General features: G+C 44.0%; 2 protein-coding genes across 4 annotated transcripts in view; one reads left to right on the top strand and one right to left on the bottom strand.

Moving 5' to 3' along the window:
• ME2 (malic enzyme 2) overlaps positions 1–4291 on the bottom strand; it is a 63190-nt gene extending 58899 nt beyond the window's left edge. The window contains exon 1 of one of the 2 annotated variants that reach the window (XM_035271094.3): positions 3725–4291. The gene's annotated coding sequence lies outside the window, so the exon portion shown is untranslated. The remainder of the gene's footprint in view (positions 1–3724) is intronic. The other variant, XM_002757241.7, reaches the window with a different exon arrangement.
• The window catches only part of LOC144579065 (uncharacterized), a 38321-nt gene continuing 28017 nt past the window's right edge, over positions 3651–13954 (top strand). For both annotated transcript variants that reach the window (XM_078348178.1, XM_078348179.1), the window contains exon 1: positions 3651–4773. In XM_078348178.1, the coding sequence (XP_078204304.1) occupies positions 3702–4496 (795 nt within the window). In that variant the 5' untranslated portion in view covers positions 3651–3701 and the 3' untranslated portion in view covers positions 4497–4773. The remainder of the gene's footprint in view (positions 4774–13954) is intronic.

Below are 13954 nucleotides of genomic sequence, written 5' to 3'. Positions count from 1 at the left end.
CATTGACTTAGATGTCTCATTTTTCTCACCAATGAAGTGGGGAAGGGGAAACTTGCAGAATTCTGTGTAGTAATGTTGACATATACATATTATTCATAGTATCAAGCCTTTAGAGTTTAATAATAGCATCACCATAAAAAGCTTGACTAATTGACTTGAAAGTTTGCTTAATAAAACCGAAATCAAATAGTATAGCAGAATGGTCAAAGGGTGAGTTCTGGAGTCAAACTTCCTGGATTTAAATCCTATGGCTAAGACCTGTAATCCTAAGCACTTTGGGAGGCCAAGGAGGGCAGGTTGCTTGAGCTCAAGAGTTCCAGATCAGCCTGGGCAACATGGCAAAACCACAATTCAACAAAAAATTTAAAAATCAGCCTGGGGTAGTGGCACGTGCCTGCAGTCCCGGCTACTTCGAAGGCTGAGGCAGAAGGATGTCTTGAGCATGGGAGGTTGATGTTGCAGTGAGCCATGATAGCACCACTGCACTCCAGCTTAGGTAAGACTGAGACCTGGTCACAAAAACAAAAATGAAAACAAAACGAAACAAAATAAATCCTGGCTTTGCCATTTGCTAGCTCTGTGATGCTGAGTAAGTCACAACCTTCCTGATTCGCAGTTTCTCATCAGTCAAATGGGAATGTTAAACCACAAGACCTATTTAATAGGCTTAAGATTTAAATTAGATAATCCATTTTAAGATGCTTATAACAGTGCCCTCTAGGTGCTCCAGAAATGCTAGTTATCATAAACATTACTATTAGTAGTTACAGTCACAACTAAGATGGTCACAAGGTACCTTCTAAATGCCTGCTAGTTACTGCATCAACATCTTTTAATGATGAAATTAATATAAGAGGCTATAAGAAAAATGATGATTAACAATTATTTAAAATATTACAAATCTGCCAGGCCGGTGGCTCATGCCTGTAGCCCAGCACTTTGGGAGGCCAAGGTGGGCAGATTCGAGGTTGGGAGTTCGAGACCAGCCTGACCAACATGGAGAAACGCCGTCGTCACTACTAAAAATACAAAATTAGCTGGGCATGGTGGCACATGTCTATGATCCTAGCTACTCAGAAAGCTGAGGCAGGAAAATTGCTTGAGCGCAGGAGGTGGAGGTTACTGTGAGCCACGATCAGCACCATTGCACTCCAGCCTGGGCAACAAAAGCTAAACTCTGTCTCAAAAAAAAAGAAAAAAAATTTTAATCAAATTGCTACGTCAAGAATGAGCATTTGGATGGCATAAAGATACAAGCAACATCAAATGCCATCCTCAACAAGTATATACAGAATCAATATATTTTTCATCACTTTTGAAATTTGTACATATTGATCAAAGGAGGTATAATACGCAGCCATAAAGTCAAAATGGCAACTTTCAAATAAAATAGTTAACTTCTAATAAAAGTTATCTTTTTATAAAGTCAATGTAACTTTTATTTGGTATGAATTTTGTCCTCTAACATTAATCCTTAGTAAATGTAAGTTTTAACGTTATTTGTGTTTTAAAATATGGCTAGTTTGCGGGGCATAGTGGCTCACGCCTGTAATCCCAACACTTTGGAGGCCGAAGCAGGTGAATCACTTGAGGTCAGGAGTTCGAGACCAGCCTGACAAACATGGTAAAACCCCATCTCTACTAAAAATACAAAAAATTAGGAAGGCGTGGTGGCGGGCCCTGTAGTCCCAGCTACTCAGGAGGCTGAAACAGGAGAATAGATTGAACGTGGGAGGCAGAGGTCGCAGTGAACCGAGATCGCCGTTGCACTCCAGCCTGGGCAACAAGAGCAAAACTCCATCTTAAAGAAAATAAAATATGTCTACTTTGTCAGAAATTCACCAAAATAAATCAGAATTTTTAACTTAATATACAAATTATACATATATAGCTGTAAGTTTTTAATTTTACAAAAGAAGTTTCCAAATAGTAAATGTATTTTTTTCTTTATGAATATTTTATGTTTTCACAAATATATTAAAAGACAAAAACATAAACACCCTCTAAGGGTGTCACCCATAAGTAGTTCTTCTCAGGAATAGCTATTAAGCAGCAATACATCATTCTCAGGAGAATACTTCTACAGAAGCCTAGCCCAACATTTCCTATTAATGCATGATAAAAGTATTATTAGGAGCCGGTGCTGTCGCTCACGCCTGTAATCCCAGCACTCCGGAAGGTCAAGATGGGTAGATCACTTGAGGTCAGGAGTTCGAGACCAGCCTGGCCAACCTGGTGAAACCCTGTCCCTATTAAAAATACAAAAATTAGGTGACCTCAGGTGATCCACCCGCGTTGACCTCCCAAAGTGCTGGGATTACAGATCACTGCCACCGCATCCAGCTTCTAGGTATGTTTTTTAAAGAACAACTGTTTCTTTCATCTAACTGACAGTGTGATATAGCTGGCCTAGAATTAGAACCAGTACAATGCCATTTTAAAATGGGAAAACTGTTTCCATTCTCCTCACAATGACTGCTAGCCATGGCTTCTGTAAACTACTAAGATTACCTTGCAAAATGCAAAGAGAGGACAAGCTGCATACTTTCTCTTATCTGTAACTGCCAGAATTGCTGGCCTTTGTTTACCAAAGTAAGCACCCCCAGATAATTCCATCCTGGCACCAAGTAACCTAAAATTATGTGGACCCCACACCTGTCCAAATAATGTATAAACTAATGTTTATCTTGACCTCTGTAAACCACTTAAGTGGCAATCGGAATGACAAAAGTCCCCTGGCCCTTGGAATATCTGGAGCCCCCTCACCCTCGTCTCAGCCTAGGAGGTGATTGACAGCTTTCATTCCCATCTCCGCTCCTCACCCCCACTCCCAAGGTGATTTTGTGGGTATAAAAGGGTCTTGTCACTCTTCTTTCTCTGCCACGGGTTGGAGAGACGTGAGTCCTCCGTGGTCGCCGGCAATAAACCCTGCAATTTGGCATACTTTTGTTCTGGTGTTGACTTTCTGTGCTAAGTTCAATGCAACAACAGAATATCTGTAAATCGAAAATCAAAATTACGGATACATCACAATTAGCTTAACAACATGCGGGAGTGGAGGTGCAGGATGCAGTTATGAAGTTAGACCACTTGAGTTTGAATCTAGGCTTTGTCACTTTAAAACTGTGGTCTTGGGCAAGTTACTTGATCGCCCTAAACCTTAGATTCCTAGTTTGTAAACTGGAGACAGTAACAGTATCCAACCTTCAAGGGTTATTTTGAGATAATCCGTGCAGAAACTAGCGCTCTGCCTGTCACTAGCAATTAATATGTGCTTCTATTGTTATCGTTATCAATTGCAACACTAACAGAAATAGCAATGCTTTCCTTAGAGGTGATGGCCACAAGCATTAGGAAGATAAATCGACAGGAAGGAGATGATAAAACGTTTTCGGAAGGAAGCACTTCTGTTGACGGTTGTAATTTGATCACGCTTCTCACCACAAGCAACAAATATTTTCTAGAATTATCTCCGGAACCAAAAAAGAAAGTCGAAACCTAGGACCACCTTAGGTAATACCACATACAGAAACAGTTATCGCCAGCGTGTAAGGAACACCCGCCAATCCCGGTCCACAGATGGCATTTCATTTGAATGGACGGAACCGGTCCAATCTTAGATGTCTCCAGCCCGCAGCAAGTCTTTTTTTAAAGGGAGGAGCCTCGCACACAGCCTAACTCCTGTCGCTAACTCGGCCCGGATGAATACAGGAGACAGACGTACCAGAGGGGTTTCCAGCCACGAAAGTCCTACTGTGCGGGGGGCAGAAGCAGCTAGGAAGAGATGCCGGCGTTTGGGAAGCCAGGGGCCTCCCTCCCGGGCGGAAGCGGGGCGCTCCGGGACCGGCGGGCGTAGGAACCGGGAAATCGCGCCGTGGCCGCTGGAACCGGGGTCGCCGCGACGCAACCGGTCCCTCGCCCTCAGCGCGGACTCCGCGGGCCTCTTTCCCTCCCCCAGCCCCCACTGCCAGGCCGAGACCGGCGCGGGCTGCACGCGCAGAGGCAGGAAGCCGGGCCGGGGAAGGCCGGCGCCAGCTCCCCTCCCGGACCCCCGCCCAGGCCCCGACGCTCCGGGCCTTACCAGAGGTCTCGCGCCGCGACAGGTGGTACTGCTGGCGGAGAGGCCGCGCCCTACAGCCCGCTCTGGCGATGCTCAGCTCTCGCGCCGTCCGGCCCTCCCCTTCTGCGAACCTTCCGGAGCCGGCGCCAGCTCAGGCTCGCAGGGGCCGCCCCACAAGCGGAGGCAGCCTGGAGAGCGGCCGGGTGAGGGTAGGGCGCGCGGAGCCGGACTGGCGCGGGGCCGGGCGGGCTCTGCCCACGGCGGAGACGGACCGGCGCGGGGGCCAATAGGAGGCAGGAACAGGCCGGAGGGGCGGGCTCCGCCTGGAGGCTTAGCGGCTGGCGTCGGGATTCCTCTCTTCTGCGCCTCCCTCAGCCCGGCTCCTGGAGATTACGGCGCTGAGGCAGGATGGGCGACCTCGTGGACGCGATGCTGAGGGTATGAAAAGTGCGGTGTAGAGGAGGAGGAGCTCCGCCGCTCCCTGAAGGAAGCCGGGACTGGCCGACCGCGCCCCCCTGCACTGCCGGCCCAGGGGGTCCCAGTCTCCGAACCCGCGGAGGCCAGGAAATCTGGGAGCTGGGGTCCGTCCTGTCTGAGCCACAGAGGAAGCGAGAGGACGGGGGGCAGGAGGCGGCAAAAGAAGGAGGAAGAGGACTCAGGAAATCCGAGGCTTCCGCACTTCAGCGACGCTTTCAGTTTCCGAGCTGTTTTGGGTGCGTAGGACTTATTCTTCTGCAGAATTCTTCGCCAGTCCTCATGGCTGCTGGCACGGTTATTGGCCTGCGGGGAATTTACCAATTATCTGCACCGTCACAGTCCCCATAAATAGATGTTCAATGTTCTGTCTCAGAGAAGCACCGGAACAGTTAATTGTCTTGTCCTTGAAAGCAGCAGGGACCGTGCCTTCCTACATCCCTACCCCGCATCCCCCACGGTTGTGACATGGGAGGATATTTACTCACCCTTATTTCAGAAAATGTTATCACCAAAAATTTACTGTAATGAGTTTGTGTTCTCTTAAGTCATGGTACCGGCAATTTCAAAAATAAGATATAAAAGATAAAAAAGACGGCCAGGCGCGGTGGCTCACGCCTATAATCCCAGCACTTTGGGAGGCCGAGGCGGGTGGATCACGAGGTCAAGAGATCGAGACTATCCTCATCAACATGGTGAAACCCTATCTCTACTAAAAATACACACACACAAAAATTAGCTGGGCATGGTGGCACATGCCTGTAGTCCCAGCTACTCGGGAGGCTGAGGCAGGAGAATTGCTTGAACCCAGGAGGCAGAGGTTGCGGTGAGCTGAGATCAAGCCATTGCACTGCAGCCTGGGCAACAAGAGCGAAACTCCGTCTCAAAAAAAAAAAAAAAAAAAAAAAAGACAAGGCAGAATAAAATTAAAAGTGTTGGAAATACAGGATTGAGAAGATGGAGTGGAAGTAGCCAAGAGTGAATTGCTCCCTCCTAAACTCTGACAAGTATGTCAAATCTGGGGCAGCCGCCCCTCTCTGAACACTGAAGGGTGTGGCAAGTGATAACCCATAGGTGCGGTTGCTGTAATAACCACCGCAGGAAAAGGGAGGTTATAAATATGCATGACCTAAAGTAACCCTGCTTGCCAGAAATTTACAAGAGGCAGCAAGTTGGATGAAGGAAGGGAAACATTACAAGTGTCTTTCTATATAAGCACTTCATTAGTATAGGTGAAATCCTTTTGTCTTTGAAAGACAGTTGTGGGGTTGCGGGGAGTGGAAAGGGAATGGGGAGATGTTAGTCAATGGGTAAAAAGTTTCAGTTAGGAGTAAGTTTTAGAAATACCGTATAGCATGGTGGCTATAGTTCATAATGTATATTCACAATGGCTAAAAGAGTAGATTTAAAGTATTCTCATCAAAAAGAAGTATGTGAGATGATGGATGTGTTGGCCTAATTTGATCATTCCACAATATATTGAAACATTACATTGTATCCCGTTGCATATACGATACACATTGTTTTTTTCTTTTGAGATAGAGTCTCACGCGCTCTGTTGCCCAGGCTGAAGTGCAGTGGCATGATCTTGACTCCCTGCAACCTGGGCCTTGTGGGTTCCAGTGATTCTCCTGACTCAGCCTCCCAAGTAGCTGGGATTACAGGTGCCTGCCACCATGCCTGGGTAGTTTTTGTGCTTTTAGTAGAGACAGGGTTTCTTGCCATGTTGCCCAAGCTGGTCTCAAACTTCTGGCCTCCTCTGCCCGCTTCGGATTCCCAAAGTGCTGGGATTACAGGCATGAGTCACCCGCGCCCCACCATAAGTATATACGGTTTTGTTTGTCAATTTAAAAAATTTAAGGACAGTTTGTCCTACATTTGAATAATCCCAGGTTGAAGGTTGTAGAGAGCTATCATGGAGGGAACTTATTTTGCTTAAATTGAAGTCAATTTATTCCTTATTAAATACCTGCTACTGTCAAGGAAGTAGACACTGCTGTTTACGGGTCTGCTCTGACAACAGATTCTTTGGCTCACGCCTGCAGTCCCAGCACTTTGGGAGGCCAAGGCGGACTGATCACCTGAGATCAGGAGTTTGAGAGCAGCCTGACCAACATGGAGAAACCCCATCTCTCCCCAAAAAAATACAAAATTAGCCGGGATGGTGGCACATACCTGTAATCCCAGCTACTTGGGAAGCTGAGGCAGGAGAATCACTTGAACTGGGGAGGTGGAGGTTGTGTCAACCAAGATTAGTACCATTGTACTCCAGCCTGGGCAACAAGCGTGAAACTCCATAAAAAAAAAATAAAAAAATTCATTAGCCTTAGCCACTTCCAGTGATTGGTCAAAGACTTTCTTTTTATTTTTTTGAGGCAGAGTCTTACTCCATCTCCCAGGCTGGAGTGCAGTGACGCAATCTCAACTCACTGCAACTTCCACCTCCTGAATTGAAGGGATTCTCCTGCCTCTACCTCCTGAGTAGCTGGGATTACAGGCGTGCATCACCACGCCCAGCTAATTTTTGTATTTTTTAGTAGAGACAGGGTTTCACTATGTTGGTCAGGCTGGTCTAGAACTCCTGACCTTGTGATCCACCCACCTTGGCCTCTCTAAGTGCTGGGATTACAGGTGTGAGCCACCGTGCCCAGCTGGTCAAAGACTTTCTAGTGAAAGCAGAACTAGCTTTTTCTGCTACTGTGCATACAGTCACCACAGAATATAATACTTCACCTCTAGTCACCAAAATGTGTGTGAGTTACTCCTCACCAACAACCAATTCTTCAGCTGTGACCTGCTGGGTGTCCTATAATTTAACTCAATTCTGATACTATCTACCAGGAGATAGCGTCACATCGCACAGGTTGAAGGCTCAGTCTCACAAGACTGCCCTCCACTTCAGATGCCAGTCACAAGCCCCAGGTTGCCATTAGCCCATCACTGAGTTGTATTAATTTGCTAGGATGGCTCACAAAACTCAAACACTTTACCTATACTATAAAGGATGTCATAAAGACACAGATGAACAGCCAGATGGAAGAGATGCCTAGGGAAGAGTGGCAAGGGGCGTGGAACTTGCATACCCTCTCTTGGCTTATCACCTTCCAAATGCCTTCACATGTTCAGCAATCAGGACATTCTTTGAACCCTGTCCTTCTGGAGTTTTATGGAGGCTTCCTTACATAGACATGATTGATTACATCATTGGCCATTGGAGAGCAACTCAACCCCTGTCTCCTCTTCCTTCCCAGAAGGTCAGGGGACAGGGGATGGAGCTAAAAATTCCAGTCCTCTAATCACATGGTTGGTTCCCCTGGCAACCAACCCCCATCCTGAAGCTATCTAGGAGCCCACCAAGAGTTGCCTCATTAGAACAGATGTTCCTGTCACTCAGGAAATTCCAAAGGATTTAGAAGCCCTTTCTCAGGAACCAGGACAGAGCCCAAATACACATTCCTATTCTATCACAATGTCACAGGGTTCTTTTCCTATACAATATAGTGGCATATGGCTATTGAGTATTTGCAATGTGGCTATTTTAAGTTGAGATATACACTGGATTTACAGACAGTGCAAAAAAATGTAAAGAATGGAAATATCTTGATTTTAAAAATATTGATCACATGTTGAAATAATATTCTGGATATTTTGGGTTCATGAAATATATTATTAAAGTTATCTTTTAAATATATTTTTACTTTTTTTTTTTTTTTTTTTTGAGACGGAGTTTCGCTCTTGTTACCCAGGCTGGAGTGCAATGGCGCGATCTCGGCTCACCGCAACCTCTGTCTCCTGGGTTCAGGCAATTCTCCTGCCTTAGCCTCCTGAGTAGCTGGGATTACAGGCACATGCCACCATGCCCAGCTAATTTTTTGTAGTTTTTTAGTAGAGACGGCGTTTCACCATGTTGACCAGGATGGTCTTGATCTCTTGACCTCGTGATCCACCCGCCTCGGCCTCCCAAAGTGCTGGGATTACAGGCTTGAGCCACTGCACCCGGCCACTTTTACTTTTTATGTGTGGCTACAGAAAATTTAAAATTATACATGTAGTTCCCATTTGTGGCTTGCATTATATTTCAGTTGGACCATGCTGGTCTAAGGTGACCCTGTTAGAAACATACAAGGAAGCTGATGGCTGGGGCATATTCTGAGGGTGTCAGAGGAATAGAAGAGCCTGGGTTCTTCTCCAGCGCATACACATGCATACTGGAAAAGTTAATATAGCAACTTAACATGTTCCATTTATGTAATAGCTACTGAGTGACATATTACATTTTTTGGGCTCTGAGCAGTAAAAGGGCAGGAAAAAGACACATGTAATTAGAAAACATGAGTAATCATTAATGGAAACATAATGTCTAAAACCTTCTGAAGTTTCCCTCTGTTGGTTTCTACAGGCAAGAATTAGACTGGCAGATATAACACCTGGGTTAAATAAAGTGGTCATTACTCTGCAACTGGTTGTGAATTTTCTATGATTGACAACAGATGGGTGGAAAGTCATTCACATATTTTTAAACACAATACTCATCTTAAACTTTGAAAAATACTGTGTTTTCTTGAATTTACCTTTTATCCCCTACCTGTCTAGCATTCTTGCTTAAATTGAGCTATTTCATCTTTAAATGATGCTATTTTGGGCTGGGCAAGGTGGCTCACTCCTGTAATCTGAGCACTTTAGGAAGTGGGCAGATTGCTTGAGTGCAGGAGTTCGGGATCAGTCTGGGCAATATGGTGAATTCTCATCTCTACCAAAAAAAAAAAAAAATTAGGCCTGATGGTGCATGCCTGTAGTCCTAGCTACTTGGGAGCTGAGGTGGGAGGATCACTTGAGCCCAGGAGGTGGTGGTTGCACTGAGCTGAGATTGCATCACTGCACTCCAGCCTAGGTGACAAAGTGAGACCCTGTGTCAAAAAACAAAACAAAAAGACTGGGCATGGTGGCTCACGCCTGTAATCCTAGTACTTTGGGAGGCTGAGGTGTGTGGATTGCCTTAGCTCAGGAGTTCAAGATCAGCTCGGGCAACATGGTGAAACCCCATCTCTACTAAGATACAAAAAAAAAAAAAAAATTAGCCGAGCGTGGTGGTGTTTGCCTATAATCCCAGCTACTTGGGAGGCTGAAGTGAGAGAATTGCTTGAACATGGGAGGCGGAGGCTGCAGTGAGACAAGATTGCACCACTGTACCCCAGCCTGACAGAGTGAGACTCTGTTTCAAAGAAAAAAAATGTTACTTTGATACAGTAATAGTTATAATGAGACACTAAGATGTTTCACCAGTTAATGCTTAAAAGCACAAGGGGAATTATATACATCCCTAGGTCTCCAGAAATAATGTATTGTGTAGTTATTTTTCAAGTATAGAATTTTAAAAAAATGAATATGAAGGTCTAATATCTCATACAGTAGGTCGGGGCACACGGAACCAAAACAGTATTATGATTATCCTTACTACTATTGCTACTATTCTGCTACTAGTAGTTTATACTTGACATCCTCAATTTGACCTAATAAGAGTTAATGAGCTATTTAGGAAGTGTAGATGAAGATCTTATGACAGGAACAAGATTTCTGTGCGTTTTAACAGTAACTGTTAGAAATGATTTTTAGCTGCAAACAACAGAAAACCCAATTAGAGTTGATTTATACAAATAGGGGCTTATTTCACAAAAATACTAGAGCAGGATTTAAGGCTAAACATGGCTCAATCACTTTCTGGATATTCCTTGAGAGAAGGAAAGAATCTCTTCTAAATGCAGGGTCTCTCCAGTAAATTAAGGTAAAACCTGACAATTTTCAGCTAGAAATATGGCTGAGCAAGAAATATAACTCCAAGCAGAGTGTAAGTTATCTATAAATTAAGGCATCCCAATTATGGCTAATCAGGGAATGATAGAAGGAAGGTTATTTGAATTCTTGTGGGGTAGAGGTATGGGGGGGGTGTTTGAAAATTATCTGGACAAATGCCTCGGTTCTCCAAAATTTTTTACTTTTGTTTTATTTTGTTCATTTACTTATTTACATCAAAGGAAAAAGCACACTTTGGGAGTGTGGAGTACTTGAAACTAAGGCTAGTTCTCACACTGTTTTAATAGAAGTCTGGATGTCTTTTTCTCCTGCTACGTGGACACAATAAACTTTCCCTACCTTTCTCAAGGGCATTGAAGAGAGGAATGAGATGAAAAATAATGCAAGAATTTTTGCAAAGTTTAAAAGGATACAAATGCAAACAAAGTATTCTCATGCAGGCTATCTGCCTAGCATGTAGATGATATTCAATAAATAATAATTACCATTCATTGAGTACTTACTATTTGCTAAAGTTGCTCTAAGGCAGCTAATGTATTTTATCTGTTTTTGCCTTTTTTTTTTTTTTATTTTTGAGACAGGATCTTGCTCTGTTGCCCAGGTTGGAGTGAAATGGTATTATCTCGGCTCACTGCAACCTCCACCTCCCAGGTTCAAGCAATTCTCCTGCCTCAGCCTCCTGAGTAGCAGAAATTACAGGCGTGCACCACCACACTAGGATAATTATTGTAATTTTATTAGAGATGGGGTTTTGCCATGTTGACCAGGCTGCTCTTTAACCCCTGACTTCAGGTGATCCACCTGCCTTGCCTCCCAAAGTGCTAGGATTACAGTCATAAGCCACTGCACCCGGCCCACCGCATTTATATATTGAAATTATTTAATTGTCCTAACAACACTATCAAGTAGATATAATTCTTTCTTTCTTTTTTTATTTCATTTTAAATTAGAGATGGGGGATGTTGCCATGTTGCCCAGGCTGGTCTTGAACTCCTGACCTCAAGGAATCCTCCCATCTTGGCCTCACAAAGCATTGGGATTACAGGCATGAGCCACTGTGTCACCCGTTTTTGTTGTTGTTGAGACAGCGTTTTGTAGCTCATTGTAGCTCATTGCAGCCTTGATCTCCCAGATTAAGCAATCCTCCCACCTCAATCTCCTACCTCAACCTCCCAAGTAGCTGGACCTACTGGCATGCACCACCACAACAAGCTAATGTTTTAGTAGAGACAAGGTCTCGCTATGTTGCTCAGGCTGCTCCTGTACTCTTGATCTTAAGCGATTCTCCCACCTGACCTCCCAGAGTGCTGAGTTTACAGGCATGAGCCACCATACCCAGCTGGTAGGTATAATTACTATCCCCATTTTACATGTGGGAAAACTGAGGACTTAGAGGTTGTTCATCCAAGGGTACCACTAATAAGTGGAAAGAGGACACAAACTACACTGCACAGAATGAGTATTTTAAAATATTTTTATCTACAGTTCAGTATCTTGAAAAGACTTGAAATTAAGCTTGGAGCATTATGTCACCCTACTCTCCAACCTGGGAAAGGCTTCCCCGCTGTAAGCTGTCAACTAAAAACTGCTTCATAACTCAAGGACAAATTCTAATCTCACCTCTTCAGTGGACACTGTTGTAATAGTACGTAAGTACACACTGGAATCTCCAGGGAGCTTTAAACAAATTGATACCTACCTTATGCCAATAAAATAAGAATGTTCCAATGTGGGTCTCCAACACCCATGTTTCTTTTTTTTTCAAATTGCATTTTAGGTTTTGGGGTACATGTGAAGAACATGAAAGATTGTTGCATAGGTACACACATGGCAGTGTGATTTGCTGCCTTCCTCTCCATCACCTATATCTGGCATTTTTCCCCATGCTATCTCTCCCCAACTCCCCACCCCTCGCTGTCCCTCCCCTATTTCCCCCCGACAGACCCCAGTGTGTGATGCTCCCCTCCCTGTGTCCATGTGTTCTCATTGTTCAACATCCACCTATGAGTGAGAACATGCAGTGTTTGATTTTTCTGTTCTTCTGTCAGTTTGCTGAGAATGATGGTTTCCAGATTCATCCATGTCCCCAAAAAGGACATGAACTCATCATTTTTGATGACTACATAATATTCCATGGAGTATATGTGCCACATTTTCCCTGTCCAGTCTATCACCAACGGGCTTTTGGGTTGGCTCCAGGTCTTTGCTATTGTAAACAGTGCTGCAATGAACATTCGTGTGCATGTGTCCTTATAGTAGAATGATTTATAATTCTTTGGATATATACCCAGTAATGGGATTGCTATGTCAAATGGAATTTCTATTTCTAGGTCCTTGAGGAATCGCCACACTGTCTTCCACAATGGTTGAACTAATTTACACTCCCACCAACAGTGTAAAAGTGTTCCTATTTCTCCACATCCTCTCCAGCATCTATTGCCTCCAGATTTTTTAATGATTGCCATTCTAACTGGCGTGAGATGGTATCTCAATGTAGTTTTGATTTACATTTCTCTAATGACCAGTGATGATGAGCATTTTTTCATATGTTTGTTGGCCTCATGTATGTCTTCTTTTGTAAACTGTCTGTTCATATCCTTCGCCCACTTTTGAATGGGCTTGTTTGTTTTCTTCTTGTAAATCTGTTTTAGTTCTTTGTAGATTCTGGATATCAGCCCTTTGTCATGTGGGTAGATTGCAAAAATTTTTTCCCATTCTGTTGGTTGCCGAGTTTCTTTTTTTTTTTATTTTTTATTTTTATTTTTTTTTTAATTTTTTATTGCATTTTAGGTTTGGGGGTACATGTGCAGAACATGCAAGACAGTTGCATAGGTACACACATGGCAGTGTGTTTTGCTTCCTTTCGCCCCTTCACCCACATTAGGCATTTCTCCCCAGGCTATCCTTCCCCACCTCCCCCTCCCACTGGCCCTCCCCATTTCCCCCCAATAGACCCCAGTGTTTAGTACTCCCCTCCCTGTGTCCATGTGTTCTCATTTTTCATCACCCGCCTATGAGTGAGAATATGCGGTGTTTCATTTTCTGTTCTTGTGTCAGTTTGCTGAGAATGATGTTCTCCAGATTCATCCATGTGTCTCTACAAATGACACAAACTCATCATTTCTGATTGCTGCATAATATTCCATGGTGTATATGTGCCACATTTTTCCAATCCAGCCTATCATCAATGGGCATTTGGGTTGATTCCAAGTCTTTGCTATTGTAAACAGTGCTGCAATGAACATTCATGTACATGTGTCCTTATAGTAGAACGACTTATAGTCCTTTGGATATATACCCAGTAATGGGATTGCTGGGTCAAATGGAATTTCTATTTCTAAGGCCTTGAGGAATCGCCACACTGTCTTCCACAATGGTTGAACTAATTTACACTCCCACCAACAGTGTAAAAGTGTTCCTTTTTCTCCACATCCTCTCCAGCATCTGTTGTCTCCAGATTTTTTAATGATCGCCATTCTAACTGGCGTGAGATGGTATCTCAATGTGGTTTTGATTTGCATCTCTCTGATGACCAGTGACGATGAGCATTTTTTCATATGATTGTTGGCCTCATATATGTCTTCTTTCGTAAAGTGTCTGTTCATATCC

This window comes from Callithrix jacchus, chromosome 13 (genome assembly GCF_049354715.1).
Source record: "Callithrix jacchus isolate 240 chromosome 13, calJac240_pri, whole genome shotgun sequence".
NCBI lineage: Eukaryota > Metazoa > Chordata > Mammalia > Primates > Cebidae > Callithrix > Callithrix jacchus.
The sequence above is the reverse complement of the archived record's forward strand: the minus strand, read 5'-3'. Positions and strand labels throughout refer to the sequence as shown.